General features: G+C 38.9%; 1 protein-coding gene and 1 non-coding gene across 2 annotated transcripts in view; both read right to left on the bottom strand.

Annotated features, from left to right (window-relative positions):
- Positions 1-19100, bottom strand: part of POLR3B (RNA polymerase III subunit B) — a 115141-nt gene that overhangs the window by 43336 nt on the left and 52705 nt on the right. The window contains exons 14-19 of the mRNA XM_060025536.1: positions 17320-17520; positions 15228-15390; positions 13827-13980; positions 10812-10886; positions 10122-10220; positions 4692-4819 (exon numbers count right to left, since the gene is read on the bottom strand). Of these exons, the coding sequence (XP_059881519.1) occupies positions 4692-4819; positions 10122-10220; positions 10812-10886; positions 13827-13980; positions 15228-15390; positions 17320-17520 (820 nt within the window). The remainder of the gene's footprint in view (positions 1-4691; positions 4820-10121; positions 10221-10811; positions 10887-13826; positions 13981-15227; positions 15391-17319; positions 17521-19100) is intronic.
- Positions 6827-6933, bottom strand: LOC132434671 (U6 spliceosomal RNA). Its single transcript, XR_009521387.1, has one exon. It is a non-coding gene; the product is annotated as a U6 spliceosomal RNA (small nuclear RNA).

Here is a 19100-nt window from a genome sequence, read left to right as displayed (position 1 = left end):
ACATTTTATTTTGTTGAAAAGATTTTCCTTTCCTCTAAATTACCCTGATATATTCATCAAAAATCAATTGCCCATAAATGTGTGGGTCTATTTCTGGATTCTGTTCCATTGATCTATATGTCTACCCTTACGTCAGTATCATTACTGTGGTTTTAGGGTAAGTCTAAATACCAGGTTGTATGTCTTCCAACTTAGTTCTTCATTTCAAAGATTGTTTTCAAAAATCTGCATCTGATTTCTTAACAATTTTAATGTGCTCAGAGATTTATTCGTTGTTGAAACATTTATTAAGTACCTACTAAACTGGCACTAGGCTAGGCCCAAGGGATATAGTAATAAATAACAGACATAGTCCCTGTCCTCAAGGAACTTATAATCTATGGTCTAGCAGGGAAGGTACCTTCATCATGACCCACAGCGAACTGGAAAAAGTGAGGAAAGAAGTTAGTTTCAGTGGAGAAAAATTTTAGTAAGTTTTATAAATGTCATGGTATAACAGATATAATGTAACTTCTTATAAGTTTCTCAACCAAACTGGAATTCAGTTTCCTTGTCAGAAACAAAAAAGGTATGTATTATAGTTGACAGGATTATTAAGATGATTTAAAAGAAATGTACGTAAATCAGTTGGGTATTCACTAAGTGGAAGCATTCATTATGACTAATATTAACAATATTAGTAATGAAAATATACACCCATCACCCTGCAATACCACCCATTCTACCTCCAACTCTAACCCGATATAATGAACTTCAATTTTACCTCAATTTTAAGTGCTCATTATTAACATTCTAGTCTCAGGAACTGTCACATAAGCTTACATCTAAAATAGCTACAATGATCATATATTTTTTTAACCAACAGAATTCTAAAAAAGAATTGCCAGGGATAATTTGGTCAAGACACCTTTTCATTTTGTATCCCCAAATGGATAAAAAAATAAATAGTCTAAAAAAAAATTCAAACAGAAAGTGGGAGAAGAGGAGATGCAGAATGAAACAACATTTTATGAGGATCTTTGTATATTATGTGTCTTTAATACTTTAAAATTCTCCAGCCTATTTCTAGTACATCCCATCCTACTGTAAAGTGGGGGATACAAGAGAAGGAACTACCCACTTAAGAAGAGACTGTATTGAAAACAAAAACCAAAACAGAAGTTGCATTAGCTCCTGACTTTAAAAAAACAAAAAACAAAACAGTCCCGGCAATTTGGAGTTGAAGGAGGAAGGGGTGGTGAGAAGGAGCGGGGGCTGGAGGAGGTATGTGATGCATATTCATTAACCGAGCTGATAGTGACTAAAAGATCCTTTTAAAGAGGAGAAAGTGTTCCACTAGAGGATTGCCAACTAATAAAATGGGCAGGATATGAAAGTGTGACTCATGTGAACTTGGCGTCTGGCGCCAGGGAGAGAGCATACAATGCAGCCCCATCACACAGCCTTCACTTGTAGCACTGAGTGACCTGGAGACCTTGCCATTTCCACACACGTCTACCTGACTTCTTGCTCTGAACCATGTCACCACAAACAGAGCCATATCCATGGAAGGGAGGTGTTCCCCAGTAGCACAGTAAGACGCCGTGTGGAAACTTGAACTTTATGAATAATTTAAAGAGCCTCAGATTTAGGAAACACCCTCTGCTGGTGTTTCATGTTGGAATCAAGTCAGCCCTCTCTTATGTACAAGGTAAGGCTCTCAGTCTGTGGTTTGTGCTGTCTTGGTCTCCTTCGTAGTGACAGGAAATGACTTTCTCTTCTTTTTTCACTCTGTTGAATGGGAGGGACTGGTAGTAAAAGGTATATAGTAAACTTCCAGGTTGGTAAGAATATTTAGCAAATTAATTCTGGGATCTTGTCTTTCACTTTCCACATGGACTAACAGATGAACAGCAACTAAAATATTATGTTAGAAAATCCACACAGAATCTCTGAGATGTATATAGTCTTCAGCATGGCTAATATTTAAAATGGGATAGAGTGACTTTTAGTTATCAGCTGTCAAGACAGCAGGGAATGAAAATGAATCTGAGAAGTCCAACTCAAAGAGCCAGGTCTCTGTTCTGGATCTCTGTTCTTCAGACCTGGGTCTCTGTTCTGGGTCTCTCCCTCTGCCGGCCTCTTTCCTTTTGCGAGTTTTCCTATAGACCTCGCTCAATACTTCCGCAGCTACTACAGTGTCCAAAGAGCAAGGTGGCCTTCTCATGTGCAAACTTTAAATATACTTTAATCTCATGGCTTTTCTTTCCAGTCAGGTGTTTTATAATAACAAACAGTAACAAAGGCTTTTTTTTATTACTTAAGATATTCAGTGGCTTTTGTCTTCCTAGCGTCAGCAGTCACGTCAGAGGATTGTATCCAAGGAGCTAAATGTGCAGGACCCAGGGTCAGAGCAGCTGAATACACCAACCTCAGAAAACACAGACAATGAATTGCAAATGACACTCAAAACAAAACGAGAAAAAAAACCTTCACACAGAAAACTACAAAAGAACTCTACAGACACTGAATTGGCTTTCTGTACACACTGATCCTGCTTAACTGTGTGTGGTAACTAGCCGAACGTTTCAGATACTCATGGCTACAAAATAAAAGGCTTTTTTTTTTTTTGGTAGGAAGAGGAGTTACAAAAATAAAAATATTATTTCTTTCATTCAATCACTTCTTTATTTAAAAAAAAAAAGATTTGCCAAGTGGAGATAGATGCAGCTCTTTCTGTTTCAATCTTCAAACACACTAAAGAGCGGCATTAGCGATGAAGTGATTAGTCTTCCGTTAATTCTGCTGAAAGTTCTACACAAAAGGTGTATTGTTTCAGCTGGGATTCACATCATGAAACAAAATGGTTTGGTAAACCCAATAGAAGTGATAGCCCTTTCATGACACACAGGATTCAGTACTGTATATTTCAACTTGTTAGCAAGTCAGAAGCACAAGCGGGAAATCAGCCTACACTGCTGCTGAGTATGAATGGGAAAGGCTAAATTGATGAGCCGCTGTTTAGATTTTCCCACTGGGAATTATTCTGAACTGTCCAGGCATTACATCATTCAGGTAAATGGTAGCAGGACAACATGCTTCTTATGTCTTTGTTGCCAACCAAAGGGCAATATAAAAACTCGAAAGGAAATACATACTCTTTATCTGTAGGAGAAACAGAATGACTTAATTGTCAAGCTATGGTCAACTGCAGCTAATTGTAAGTAACTGAGCAGCTAACTGCATTCTGGTTGTTGCCCAAATGCAATGCAGAAACCTTTTACAGTTTCTTTATGAACCTCCTTGTATCATACTTTAAATCAGAGATGACAAGTCATATTGATGTCATAGACATATATGAAAATAAAACCTATTAACCTTATTAGGATTTAAATGAGTTTTAAAAACATTTCAAAAAAAAGCTTATAAGCAAAACTTTTTTTGCTAGTGTCCTCTCTGTATCCTCTTCAAGACAAAACTCAAACTCCCCAACATATGGCATCTCTCCACCACGCTTCTATGTCCATACTACAGCATATACTATACAAAACGACCCACACACTGCTTGCTTACGTTTCCATACCTGTGAGAAACACTCAGTATCTTTCAAGGCTCAGTTCAGTTCTAGTCTTCAGAAACAGCCCACTCTCTAACCTTAGGTGTTTTTTCTGCTTAGTCCCTTAGATTCTGGCTATCATCTACTATGGCATTTATCAGACTATACTGAATTACTGTTGTATTTGTTGGTCTCTCCTGCTAGACTGTGAACTCACTGAGGGCAGGGCTCTGTCTTATCTCTATATTTTAAGGTTCCAGCCTCAATGATTGGTTTATTATTGATGCTCAATAAATGTTACGGATGATAAATAAATTAATAGATAAATGAATGAAAGGGAAGAAAAACAGAAAGAAGAAAGGAAAATGAACTCAGAAAATGGTGTGACACATACTGAGTGTTTCAGGAGCTATAGGAGCAATTGCGTGGATATAATGGGTTCAATGACTGTCACCCAGACAATTACTAAGTACATTCTAATACACACTGTGCATCTTTATCTCTATTGCCTTTTGCTCTCCTCCCTTAACCTCGAGTTTTCCTGCTCTTTCTTCCATCTCTCCTGCTTAACTACTTACATTTATATAGGGCTTTTCTCTTTATATTTACCCCCTTGTAATTCTGTGATAGTTATTATATATCCCTTTGTTTGGTCAAGAGTACAAGTTCAGAGAGGTTTTCTCCATTTTTGTTTAAGCTTTAGACATGACAGGGGCACCTACAAGCACTGCAGAATTCCACACACAACCTCCTGAGTTTGGTAACACTCAGGTGTTAGCAACGCCTGACCTGGCCCAACATGCAACACAAGTGAAGTAAGAATAACACAGCAATTATACTCCAATTATACTCCAATAAAGAGCTGTTAAAAAAAAAAAGAGGGGCTTCCCTGGTGGCGCAGTGGTTGAGAGTCCACCTGCCGATGCGGGGGACGCGGGTTCGTGCCCCGGTCCGGGAAGATCCCACGTGCCGCGGAGCGGCTGGGCCTGTGAGCCATGGCCACTGAGCCTGCGCGTCCGGAGCCTGTGCTCCTCAACGGGTGAGGCCACAACAGTGAGAGGCCCGCATACAGCAAAAAAAAAAAAAAAAAAAAAAAGAATAAAGACATAAGTATTTATCCAAGTATTTAGAACCAAGTTCAAGGAGGAACTCTTACCCATGGCTTGTTTCCCCATGGCACACTGATATGTGTTTCTTGGGGACTGGTTGTGATGAGGGTACGGGATCAGGCCAGCACAAACGCCGAGAAGAGTGAAGGGTTCAATCTCCAAGTGGGTGGTATCTCTATCAAGTGAATTAAGAATCAGACATCTTAGGCACCAAGTATTAAAATAAATATCTCTTAAAGGGTATAAAAAATATTACTATCTAGGTCCCTGAGGACTAAACTTAAAATTTAAGTTTACATAAATACATACAAAAATGTATATATATATATATATATATATATATATATATAAAACACATACAATACATTTATATCAATATAATAATAAAACCTCATAACAATAAAATTTGATGCTAGTAAAAATGATAGATGAAAAATATACTTAAATAAAATATAACAGCAAATTATTTTTTTCAGTGAAACTGAAGAGTGAAACTTTTATTTGTAGAAATATAAGAGGAGACAATATGGAATGCCTATATAAAAAATAAAACATCATTACATACTAACTAATAATAATAACTCATTTAAAGAAATTACTATATTAAGCACATAGAAATGCAGTATCAAAAATACCTACATGGCACAACATTGTAAATCAACTGTACTTCAATAAAATGTCTTAAAAATAAATTTTTTTTAATATAACTATATGGATGAGTGGCCTGCTTTTCCCCACTTTTCCAACGTATATCAGTGAGAAAGTTGTATTACCATTTTAGAGAGAGGACTATATCCTCTTTAAGAATAGTTACTATAGACCTATGGGGACCAATTCTGTAACCACTAGCTAAGTGTGGCTATTGAGCACTTGTTAGACTAGAACGGCTGAGAAACTGAATTTTTAATTTTACTTAATTTTAATTATCTTACATTAATTTTAAAGCTCAAATTTATATTGAAATAGCTCAGTTCAGTTATTTTAAAACCTTTTAGTTATGTTTGTAACCACTTACATGTATTACTCTACTTTTTCAATTGTAAATGTTATGAAATCAGATCAAGTATTTCCAGTGAGGGACTTCCCTGGTGGCGCAGTGGTTAAGAATCCGCCTGCCAATGCACGGGACATGGGTTCAAGCCCTGGTCCAGGAAGATCCTACATGCAGCGGAGCAACTAAGCCTGTGCGCCACAACTACTGAGCCTGTGCTCTGGAGCCTGCAAGCCACAACTACTGAAGCCCACGCACCACAACGAAGAGCAGCCCCCGCTCACCGCAACCAGAGAAAGCCCGCGCACAGCAATGAAGACCCAACGCAGCCAAAAATAAATAATAAATAAAATACATTAAAAAAAAAGTATTTCCAATGAAAATTTAGCATCCAAATTGAGATGCAGTGTAAGTGCACAGCAGATTTTGAAGACTTAGTAGGAAAAAAAGGTAAAATATCTCAATATTTTCATATTGACTACATGTTGATATGATAATCTTTCAAATACACTGGGTTAAATAAAATTATTAAAATTAATTTCATTTGTTTCTTTTTACTTCTTTAATGTGGCTACTAGAAAACTTAAAGTTATATGGTGACTTGCATTATATTTTTATAGATACGGGGCACAAAGTAAGACTTGACATAGTAGATGTTAGAATCTTGGTTACTTTCATAATATGTTTTTGCAGAAAATTCAGTTTTGGCTAAATGATAAAGCAACTCAGCTATCTGAATGGGAAAGGGCAGCCAGACTGTTTTTAAGTCTTGCTGAAAGTAACAGATCTCACATCCAGGATCTGTGGTCTCCAATGACCTTCTGTCCCTTCCTCAAGTGTTTCTGAAGCATAACTTTAATCATAATTTCAACAGTTTACAGTACTTCTTTTTTTTTTCCTGAGCCAAATGACATAACTTTTTTTTTATTCTTGATAGTCAAATTGAAATACAAAATAATTGTACCAAATTCCACTGAAATCAACAAATTGAGAGGATCTGATTTACCATCTCTTACATTTGTATTACAATTTAAATATACATTATATATCAACATAATACTTCATAGGTATATAGTGAGATGTTCTTATTTACTATTTCATAATTTTCCAAAGAAGATGTTTCTTCTTTTTTATGTGACTGGTGAAATTGAAATAGATTAATAATTATCTGTCTTATGTTCATCTTTTCTTAAAAATACGGAACGCTTCACGAATTTGCATGTCATCCTTCCACAGGGGCCATGCTAATCTTCTCTGAATCGTTCCAATTTTAGTATATGTGCTGCCGAAGCAAGCACTACAGTACTTCTGAAGAGAAGTGATTTCCAAGATAACCCAACACATCATGGAAAATTAGTTGCAATGTACATGGCAAAAGATCTCCCACTTATACAGTTATCCAGCTATTTGTTTTTCATTACACATGTATTGAACTGTGTCCCTCGTTTGGTTAGAGAGGATGCTTTCCATGTAGTTCTTGGTTTGAAGAATATAATTCCGACCTTATGACCTCGCAGAACCTCAATCCTCTCAGTCATTTTAGGCCTTTGTCAGCAGAGAGGGAAGGGGCTCTAGGTTTTGTTTTCTTTGTTTCTGTTTTTTACAGAGAAACAGCTTATAGTGACATTTTATAGCCTAGAATAAAACAGTTTGTTTAAAATGTACTGTTCTGTTTATATACTGCCAATTTGACCAATGCAAATTAAAACTACTTTTTCCAATGTAAAGATTGGGGTAAGCTGAAAATGAAGAAGGTAAAGATCTAAGTTTCTTCTTTTTTCATGACAACAACATACATAAGATCATATACTATCTTACTATCTAATAATTATTGAAAGTCCAAACTTTGTAAAAGTCTGGATTCGAATTTTACAAAACAGAGAGGAATATTATTATTCAAAATTATAACCACCCTAAGTTTCTATCCTGAACAGGAAATAGGAGACTTCCTGTTCACTATGCATAAGGGCCTTAAATTTAGCTCAAATTAAGACTAAGTGACCTGTTGCTTGCAATAGTGAAAAAACTGGAAACAGCCTAAATAGTCATCAATAGGGGAACAATTAAGTAAGTTATCTATATGTAGTCAGACAATGTAATAAAAAGCAATTAAAATTATATATATATATATATATATAAAAATATATATACATACATTAATGTGGAAAAATATCCAGGATGATAATGTTAATTACATTAAGTTAAAAAATCAAGACACTGAAAAATAGCTGCAAAATGTATGTATGTTTGCCTTCACTTAGAAAAAAATCTAGAAGAGCACATATTAAACCATTTGCACTGGTTACTTCTGGAGGGTGGAGTTTGGCAGGATGGGGAATTACTTTATGCATTTCTACATTTTAACAAATGTCATAAGTATGAATTAATACCAATTTTTTCTTATTTTTAAAATAAATTAATTTGATGTATGGGATAGCGTGGTGATTTGGTGATATTGATAGTTATATTCCTTTATGGCAGTGAACAAAACAGAGAAAAATCCCTGCCTTCATGAAGCTTCTAGTGGTGGGAGACAGACAATACACAGATGCATCAACAAAATACACGTTTTACAGATTTTAAGATTTAAGCACTAGAAAAATAAAGCAGCAAAGAGGGGTGGTCAGAGGAGGGATTTCTACTTTAAATAGGGTGGTCAGGGAAACTCGCTGAGAAGGTGGTACCTGAGTGAAGACCTGGAGGATGTGAAGGAGTGAGCCATGCAGGTAGGTGACAGCGTTCCAGGTGGAGGGGACAGCCAGGGCAGAGGGGCTGGGGCAGGAGCATGAAGAGGCCAGTGTGGTTAAAACAGAGTGAGGGGGGAGAGGGAGGAGATGATGCTGCAGCCATAGCTTCCTTGTAGGAACGTGAAGGCCTCTGTAAGGACTTCAGAGGGAGATGGAAAGCCACTGGGTGGGGTGGGGCTGGGGGCGTGGTTTGAGAAGAGAAGTGACGAGACCATTCTGATCTATAAAGAACAGACTATATGGGAACAAGTGCAAAACTAGTCAGGAGCCTTTTGCAAGGATCCAGACAAGCAATGGCAGTGGCCTGCAGTAGGGCGGCAGGTGGAGGTGGTGAAAAGAGCTCAGATTCCGGGTATACTTTGAAAGTCCACACGGTATGTTACGAGATTAGATGTGGGTGTAGAGGGGAAGAGGAATCAAGGCTGAAACTGAGGTTTCTGGCTTGAGTAACCAGGATGGAATCGTTATTTGTGGGGTTACTATATAATTCTCCAGTCAATCTTTATTATTTATTTATTATTTTGCTGTACGCGGGCCTCTCATCACTGCGGCCCACCCCCCGCTGCGGAGCACAGGCTCCGGATGCGCAGGCTCAGCGGCCATGGCTCAAGGGCCCAGCCGCTCCGCGGCATGTGGGATCCTCCTGGACTGGGGCACGAACCCGCATCCCCTGCATCGGCAGGCAGACCCCCAACCACTGCGCCACCAGGGAAGCCCTCCAGTCAATTTTTAAACGAGGGGTATAAAAATAGTACTTTGAGAGATTCATACCTTTAAGGAATAAAAATTCTGCTGAAAAGCATTATTTATTAAATTACAGTAAGACAAAAATAAAGTGGTATATCTCATCTGGTAGTGGAAAACAGAAAACTACTTTCCTGACTGAAGACAAAAATAGTTATCAGGTGGCAGTATTAAACTCCCTAACCACTTAATAGCATAATTGCAAACATTCTAATTTCAGGTAAGTGGTACCTCAGCCACATGCAGCAGACAGCAAGTTATATAAATGTCCTATAATGTATTCCAAATGGAACAAAGATGTTTCTAAAAAATCACTGTTCTAGAAGAAACACTGTGAACATATCACCATTTCATGTCTATATTGCACATAAGTTTAGAGATATCTTTACAACATACAAGGTAGGGAATTCCTGCATTGACAACAGGAATTCAGACATCCACTGACAAAATCAACCCTGGAACAGATAAATACACCATTATGTAGCCTGATTCATTAGTTTAATTTTGGCAGTAATCGAGTATTAAAATCAGAGAAGCAATTCCTTTTAAGAAATGTACAGTGAGTGTAAAATGAAAAGGAAGGATAATTAAATCTAAAGATTATTCATTAGCAGTTTTGTGATACTCCTGGGATAAACTATGGGTTATGCTTCCTTAACAGTATACTTCTAACAGTTCCTACTAGGAATACACAATAGAATTGAAGATGAAGTGAAAAAAGAAGATAGTGTCTATCATCAGAACAGGTTTTTTGTTTGTTTGTTTGTTTTTTCCGGTATGCGGGCCTCTCACTGTTGTGGCCTCTCCCATCGCAGAGCACAGGCTCTGACGCGCAGGCTCAGTGGACATGGCTCACGGGCCCAGCCGCTCCGCGGCATGTGGGATCTTCCCGGACTGGGGCAAGAACCCGTGCCCCCTGCATTGGCAGGCGGACTCTCAACCACTGCACCACCAGGGAAGCCCCGGAACAGGTTTTAATTATTGTTGTTACTTACTTATTAATCGTATGTTCATAGAGTGCAATGTTACAGTCATTTTCTTCATTCACATCTAAATATTCAACCAGACTCTCATGCAAGAAATCTTCAAAATTCCTGGGAAAATATTGGTGAAATGGACAATGTTAAAAAGCATTTTACTGCAGTATTTTATATGCAATAGTGGAAGATACATGCTTTCATTTAGGCCCAAAGCATCTTTCTCTTCCAAAAAGTATCAATACATTGGGATATTTGAAACACGTTATTCTTAGATCATAGAGTTATCACAAATCACCAAAATGGAAACAGTAAAACATCTGTGACTCTTGTCAATCTGGTCCCACTTCTAAAAAATACCTTCTATGACTTTAAAAACCCCATATGATGAGAGACCCACAGTACGTCAGATGTCTACATCAACATATCCTTCTCATCCTAGAAACGCTGAAGAGTGTGCTAATTTACACCAAGACTCTGGAATCCTCATGATCTAAATTGATAAATATTTTACAATGTCCAAGCAAGTTCACATAGAAAAGAACAGGTTTTTAACAGGTTGATATAGCTGGTAGAGAGGAATTAAGAGACTAAAAATGAAAATATGTAATACTTTTCTTAAAAGCTCAGATCAAATAACATTACTTCTGTTTAGATCATATAAATGAGTATTAAGGAGACTGAGGACTTTTGCTTTTGGCTATTTACCTGTACCCCTGAGCCAGCTCTTCCATATGCTTATTTGTGACTGCAGCCTTCTGTTTCTTAACAATTATATAGGGTCTGGAATAGAAAAACAGAAAAAAACCCAAAAAACAAAACAGATTTACAGTAGTTCAACAAAAGAATTAAATCAGTAAGTTTACTATAGTGAAATGAGGGAAGCGGTAGATATGATCAAACATTTCTGGAGTGCTTGAGGACACCAGGTATTTTTTACAAGTGTGAGTGCACAGGGGCCTATTTTCTCTTTCTCACATACACACGCACACACACGTGCACACGCACACACCAGCTCATGTGTGCACATATACATGTATAAACACACAGTCCTTTCTCCAAGTATCTTTGGAAATATTTGGTTCTGAATGAGAAAGCAGTATGAAATGATACTCAATAAAGTCTAGAAAAAAAAACCAAAACCTTTAATACCTTTAATATCATATATTTTTTAAAACTGTGTAAATGCATCCATCATACCAAAAGCCTCTCCTGATTTCATACTGGGAGTATGGAGAGGTCAGCAGGCAGAGAACCATCACCAAGGAAAACAATGGCATTTTGTAGTGAAGGTCTGATGACTTCCAGCTGTCTAGAGTGGTTTGCTTTAGGACAAACATCCCTGGGCTACACTAGCAGGGTACTTAAAGCTACACACAACCAAAGAGTAGGTATGAGTTTGCAGGGAATATAGCTTTTTCACTTTGGGATTTTTAGTGATGTAATGGGCGTAAGGTAGAGAGCTTTGGTCCACACGTTCTGGTAGATTAACCTGTAACTGTCAGCGGTGATTTGCCTCTGAGGGCTTCGCCACCACGAGGAAACACCCGACACAAAGGACGGCACGCGGCACGAAACGTCAAGGGCTGTTGCTATTTGGACAAGCGGCTCTTACAGAGGGGAGCAAGTAACCAGCAGACACTCGTGCGCTCCACCCTCAAGTCCAAATAACTATTTGAGGACTAATGAGCACTTTTAAGCAGTTAAGAAGAGGAGCTGCACAATTACAAAAGGGGGTACAAGCTGCTGGAAAGTGAACAGGGTGAACTCTTCATGGGACTCAACACTGCCTCAAAATCCTGGCTGCCCCTTGGCAGGGAAGCAGAGACCCTGCTGCCTCCCTCATTTGGGGCTGCAGTTTAGCTCAGCTTAAGAGACTGAGAAGTGATGGCAGAGCAGGGGTAGGAGAGGGAGGGGACCACACTTGGCCACCTCAGTTACCTTTCAGTTTACTCAATGAATTCTACTAATTCTTCCTGCCAGATCTATGTTGTGTCGTTATACAATCACTTCTAAAAAAAAAAGAACTAGTTTTCTTTCAGGCTATGCCATATTATATGGGATGTAATGAAAAAGAAAAATCCTAAGAAAGAGTAAGCTAGAAAATGTCAGTGTTTTCCCCACCCTTAATTGGACCATGTTAATAGCTATAAATAAGCATCCAGTGTTTGCCTGGCACCCTACAAGGCACTTACCAGACCTTATATCAATCCTAGGGAGGCACTGTTATTTACATATTTACAGCTGAGGAAATCAAGGCCCAGAGACTTAAGTAATAAACTCAGAGTCACACAAGTCAGTAAGTGGGACATTCGGATTCAAACACAGGTATAGCATCAGTTAGGGCTCTTTGCTTGCAAAGAATAGGAACCAACTCTGGCCGATTTAAGCAAAGATGGAATTTACAAAAAAAGAAGAAGGAAATTTTAAGGAGTTTACCAAAAGGCTAAGAATTTACTAGAAGGATAAGAATCAAAGAAAAAAGGTGCAATGCTCAGCCTCAGAAAGAAAAGGAGCCAGAACAGCCCCAAGGATCCAGAAAGGCAGGGGTAATGAGCAGCCTCTTGTATGCATCGCTGCCAGGATGAATCTGTTCCAGCCATTTCTTCCCTTGAGCTATTCTCTTTGGGATTCAAACTCTCTGAAGAGACGGTCTGACTGGCCTGGCTTGGGTCAGCCGCCTGTCCTTTGGCTGAGCAGGAGAGAGCACCTGACTGACCGTCCCAAGAAGACTGCCAGTGAGGAAGGGCAATCCTCAAAGGAGAATGAGGAGGGTAACTGGAAGGAAACAAGGATGCCAGACTGACACAGACACTGGCAGTCCACTCTCCCAGCTGGGCAGACTTCCAAGCTCTTGCCACCACTCTAACCACTGCCAGCTCACTGACTTGTGCCCTCACACTACCTGAGGTCCACAAAGACAGACTTTGGTGAATCAAGTGAAGGCCTATGAAACAAGGTGACATCCTCAGCTGAAGTCCCTGCCTGTCCCCAAAGGACCAGATACCATGTCATGTTCATCTTCATAACCCCACCTCCGACACAGCACCTGTACAAAATAGGCCCTAAATATGTGCGGAATGAACATAAGGCACCTACTCTTCTACCGGATCTAATGTTATGGTATCTCTTCATGCTTCTATGTTTCTTATTCTTGCCATTCCTTAGCCTTTCTCCTTTCCTCCTTTATCCTTTAAAGCAATCCTACTCATCCTTTAAAGGTCAGTTCATAGCAACAGAATATAGTGGGTAAAATCAGGACTGTTGGAGTCAAATGAATTCTAAGGACTTCCGGGTGAAAAACAGACTCCACCACTATCTGGCTTTGGGTAATTTACTTAGTCTCACTAAACCTTGGTACCTCATTTGTTAAATGAAAATAATAATCCAACCTTATAGGGTTGAATGTAGTTAAAGCCTTACACATAATACATCTATTAAGATAATAAATAATGGCTAGCGCTTATTACTCGCAGAGTTGGTTGTTATTACTAATTATTTCTGCCTTTCCCAGCGGACTGAGTTCTCTGAGGGCAGAGACTGACTCCCATTAATCTTTGAATCCCCAGTAGCCAGTATGCATATTCATGAGGTGTTTGCTAAGTGAATTAAATTTATCTTAACAATGAAAGAGGTTAAAGCAGCTTCAAAAATAAAAACAAGTCCATTTCTTTCAAAAGCAAACATAAAGAGATCTTAACAACTCTTTCTAGCCACATCTACCTGCACAGCCTTCCTCCATCAGAGGAAATATAGACACACCGATCTGTCAGATTCGTTGAGATGGAAACAAATTCATTGATATATCCTGCTCTTCGCATCAGTCGAAATGTATTCACCAGCTTCTTGTGGTCTCGAATGACGCCCAGGATGTTACCTAAGCAGAAAGAATAAGAATAGTCAAGACCGAAATAAAAAATAAATCTAATGGGATTTAAAATATCTACTCAACAAAAACAATAAGCAGCACTGAGCAGTCATTTGGAAGTACTGTTATTAAGCCTGCAGCCAGTCCACAAGGCTGGAGGGAGCAGCAGAGTGGAGTGGTCAAGGGCAGCCTGGGGTGGGGACCAGAGTCCAGGGCCAGGCCTACCACACCCTGGCTGCATAAGACTGGTGAAGCCAGCCTCAGTCTCCTCGTCTGTCAGCACCGTGCAGGGACATGAACTCGGGTCCAGACCCCTGGGTCTGAACACTGGCTCTACCACTTCTACAGGGTCGGTGTGAGGATTAAATGAGCTGATCTCATGGAAAGCACTTAGAACTGGACATAGCACCTAGTAACTGCTATTTTTAAACCGGTTTTGTTGTCATCATCTGAGAAATGAGGAAAATGGCCTTTGGCTCCCAGGGCTAGTGTGAGGATTTAGAGAGGTACTGGGTGAGTACCCAGAGTAAGGACTCACTCAGCGTCAGCTGCCAGAATTCACTGAGCGAGGCAGGCAGCCAACAGCCCTGTTTTCCTTCTCACCAGCCCACGCGGGAAATGGTGAAGGCCTCCCAGAGCAGGAAGAAGGGGGAGAAGAGCATGGGGGCTGAGGCCAGGGTGAGCACATGCAGCACACCTGTGAGGGGACAGGCACCCAGGCCACCAAGCCACACCTGCTGCAGCATCTCTGGAGGACTCTCAGGTGGGTGGGAAGGGGTATGAGAGAAGCAACTGGAGCAGAAGCTGAAGGAAAGGGACCCTCTCGCCAGAGGCTGCGGACAATCACTCACTCAGTGGCTGAATACAAGTCATCTCACTATAAGGGCTGATCTGATTATTTCTGCAGAATGTCTCACATATTTCACTTGAACTTAAAGATACCGTATTGAGCCTCATGCCACTGTGCATACGCTGCCAGCTGTCAAAGCTACCCTTTAGCTCTGACAGCTGTATCGTCTCAGAACCTGGGTCACTCAGCCAATGGAATAACTGTTTCTGTTACCATTTTTTCTACCTTTCAATTAATGTCAACCTGGGTCCAGAATTAAAGTATACTCAGGGGGTACAGCTCAGTGGCAGAGAATTTGACTGCAGAATTAAAGTATATTTGTGCTCTATATACATGGATAATAGTCAATTCCCTCCCCCTCCCAAACAGACTGTTTAGGATCAACATGTCTCCATAATATACTCACCATTAAGAAAGACAAGAAACACATTTGGGTAAGACAGCTCTTCCCCACATAATAAATTCACATCTTCTACTCCCAAGTTACTGGCTAATTTAACAATGGGTCCATCTTCCATGTCAGTTGTGATGTGCGTCATAAGGGCCAAGTTTTTAACCAAACCACATGCCTAAAAAACAAAAGACAGTCATTTCTAAGAATGAACATGAGTAACACAAAGTACAGTTTGTGTCTGAAAATAGCTCACCACTCCACTGGTGACAAGGCAAAGCAGTACAGCCTCGTAGGGAACACTTTGGAGATTCATACAAAGCCTTAAGGATATACCTACGCCTTATCCTAAAGGAATTTATCCTGAACTAGAAAGCAAGGATATAAACGTAGATTTAGCCACAGACATGCTCAGCACAGTACTATTTGAACTGGAAATAATGATGACATTATAAATGTCCCCTCCCCAAAGAAACCAATTGCCTAAATTGCTATTCCCTGACAACAGAACACCACAGTCATTAAGATGACACTGTATAAAAACAGTAAAGGAAAACACTGATAATTGTGAATACATAAAAATATAAAACTGCTGGCCTGAAATGAGAAAGAGTCTGCAAAATAACTGGCCGGTACTCTCCAAGCTTCTTGGTCATAAAAGACAAAGAGTGAAGAACCGCTTCAGAATAAGAGGCTAAGGAGATTCAACAACTGAGAGCAATCCTGGATCAAAAAAAGACAGTGGGGCAACTGGCAAAATCTGAATCAGGTCTACAGATTACAATATTGTTGTCAGTGTTAATTTCATAACTGGGGTTATGAAAGTTGGTAACTGGGGCTATGAGGTTGATAACTGTGCTACAGTTACATAAGATGTCACATTTGGGGAATCTAGGTGAAGGATCATGGAAATTCTTTGCACTATTTTTGCAACTTTTTTTGTATGCCTGAAATTATTTCAAAGTAAGAAGGAAATGAAAAAAATATTTTTAAACTTCTATACAACCAGAGGGAAAAAAATCTAAAGCAAACATATAAACAAGGACATAATACAGCAAATTAAGAAAAAAAACAAAAACACTTGAGACACATGTGACATGTAAAGATTACATCTTCAATCTTAGAAACCATCTGCTGTAGTGATGCACAAAACAGGTACTTCATCTAGATTAGTTGAAGCAATCTCTGGGAAATTTAGTGTTCCAAAACTCAAGATGTGTAAGTTATGCAAATTTGACAAGCTGGAAAATTTTAATGTGAATTTCCATATGGTTTAAGATAAATCAGGAGAAGAATGATAATTTCTAAAAATTATAACCCTGTATGGACTTGTATTTTTCACCTCTCCCAAGTCATAACTAATTCCTACACTTTGGAACATATATCTTTTACCTGTCATATTTAACTTATTTATTCACTCAGCATATATTTATGGGGCCTTTAGTCTGAATGAGGCTCTGGGCTAGGACCTTGGGATACAATGGTGAACCTAACATGGTTCCTTCCTCCAGAATTTTACAATTTAGAAGGCATAAAATCAAGTGAAACCAACAGTGGTTAACATGAAGTAGAAAGGGCCACGACACAGGAAATAGTGGGTGCTATGGATGTAAACCAATTTAAACTCCTTGGTTTAGTGTTCTGGTAACTGCTTATGTTTCCTATATAAGTGAGCTGGAATCCAACTTAGGTCTTGGACTGTGTGCTCCTAGTTGGCTGCAACTGTGACTCTGATGTCCTTTAAGTACAGCCACAGAAAATAAGGAGTTGCTTAAAAAGAGCTCCTTGTGAGCAAAGGTGATGGGTCTCTTTAATTTTCCTTCATATTCTTATCCCCTCTTCACTGCCTGGTTTGACTCTTGGGATAAACTAAAACAAGCAAGAAAATTTGGACAATATTTCTATTTAGGTGAGATAATAAATCAAAGACTTCTGTAGGTACTGTTCGGGAATGATACTGATGACATTCTGATGGCTGCAACAACATTTCTCTGCCTGATACGTGGCTGACCCCAAAAACGATACAGCCTGGGGGAACGGGAGAAGAAGCAGAGCATCACCAACAGGCATGACCACTGACACAGCGGAGACTCCTTGGGGACCTTACCTCTCCTTCAGGAGTGTCCGAAGGGCAGAGCATTCCCCACTGAGATGGCTGGAGCGATCGAGGACCACTCACTTTTCTTGTTTTTTCAAACTGGGAAGAGATTCTTGTCATCATGCCCAGTGCGGATATATATGACAAGCGAGACAGCACCTGAGTCACACCCTGGCGATCCATTTTAAATCTCTTCAGAGACCAATTTCCCTGAAGGGAGAGGAAAGACATGAGCTACCCCTGATCCATTCATGTGGCCTGATACTCTGAAGTCACTCGGAGAGGCTCAGCATAGGAACTGCTTGTTTGTGAAATGAGAGCCATGATATATATTCAGAAATCAAAATGTCACAATTAAAATTTAGCCAAGTTACTCACCGGGGTTTTCTAGGAATTTCATGGATATTACCTATATCTAGCAACCACCTCGGAATGCTTCAACACATCAACATTATCACATCAGAGTGGGTATTTTCTGAAGAACTAATTATGTTCTGAACAAGCCAGTTCAACCAAAGATTTCCACTGGAAGCAATAAGCCAACTAATAGAACACTAGCAGTTTCTACACACATTTAAGGTAACACTAGCTTGAAGCTCAAAGAGATAATTTCATGTTGCAATGTGCCATTATCTGGATGTCTTCCAAAATTAGTTTTAATGAGAGGAAAATATAGCAATAGAAAGAAGACTCTAATAGCAGTTACCAGGGAAAATGAATAACTATAGGCTTCTTAATCAAGGCTAAAAGTTGCACATATATTCATATTAATAAATATTATATACCTTCTTTGGCTACCATGTCAATCTTAAAATAGATTCATATGAAATAAATTTTAAACATTAAATTTACCTTATCTCCTATGCATTGAAAGTACTGAAATATATTAAATATATTATTTTATAGTGGTATTAATTGTATACGTTAAATATTCTCAAGGATAATTCAGGATTAAGGTTAGGAATCATTAAGTTTTCAACTTATGGTAATGTGAATTAATAGAAAATAGTATGCAGAGAAAAAGCAAAGTAGAAAACAAAATGTCAAAAAGTGATTGATTCAATGATCTTTCTGATTCAAAGGGAAAAAATTACATCTGCTAAACAGTGGTTCTTCATTTTTTTGATAATCTGATGAAAGCTATGACTATTCTCGAGAAAAATGCACATAGGACCACAAACAGAAAATTTGCCTTCCATTTCAAGGAAGGACTCATGGATCCCAGATTAAAACCCCTCACAGTAGAAAAACTCATGTTTGAATTTAAATATTTGACCTCAGGGGATCTCCTCACAAATTAAAGTTTAAGCATTATTTCAGTGAAGATCTATCACTTCAGAAACTTGAGTTTTTGATAGAGTGGAAAAAAGCTAAAACCTAGGAAGAAACTTGATGCATTACAAAGCAAAGAAATGGAGCAAACACACTGATCCCACAAGTTAACTTCTCATATTGCTTGTTGAGTTAACTCCTTTTATTCTTTGAATGAGAATGAACCTAGTAAACTGACTTATGACCACAAAGTAAGAGCAAGGAAGATAAATAAATATTCATCACAGAATTCAACTAAGACAGCAGCTGCTGGCAAATAGGAAGTAGATGGGGAGTGAAGCCGAGATGTTCAGCAAGATAATCTTTTCCAATATTCTTCAGGAGTTTTAAAAAGGGAGAGAGGAGAAACAGACAAAGCGTCTAAAACTGCTCCTCTGAGAAAATTTATCTGTTGAAAATAGTCTACATATGACAACAATCACAATTTTACAAGTTGATCTTTTTCTGGTTGTCTACAG

The sequence above is a fragment of the Delphinus delphis genome, chromosome 11 (assembly GCF_949987515.2).
Source record: "Delphinus delphis chromosome 11, mDelDel1.2, whole genome shotgun sequence".
Lineage (NCBI taxonomy): Eukaryota > Metazoa > Chordata > Mammalia > Artiodactyla > Delphinidae > Delphinus > Delphinus delphis.
The sequence above is the reverse complement of the archived record's forward strand: the minus strand, read 5'-3'. Positions and strand labels throughout refer to the sequence as shown.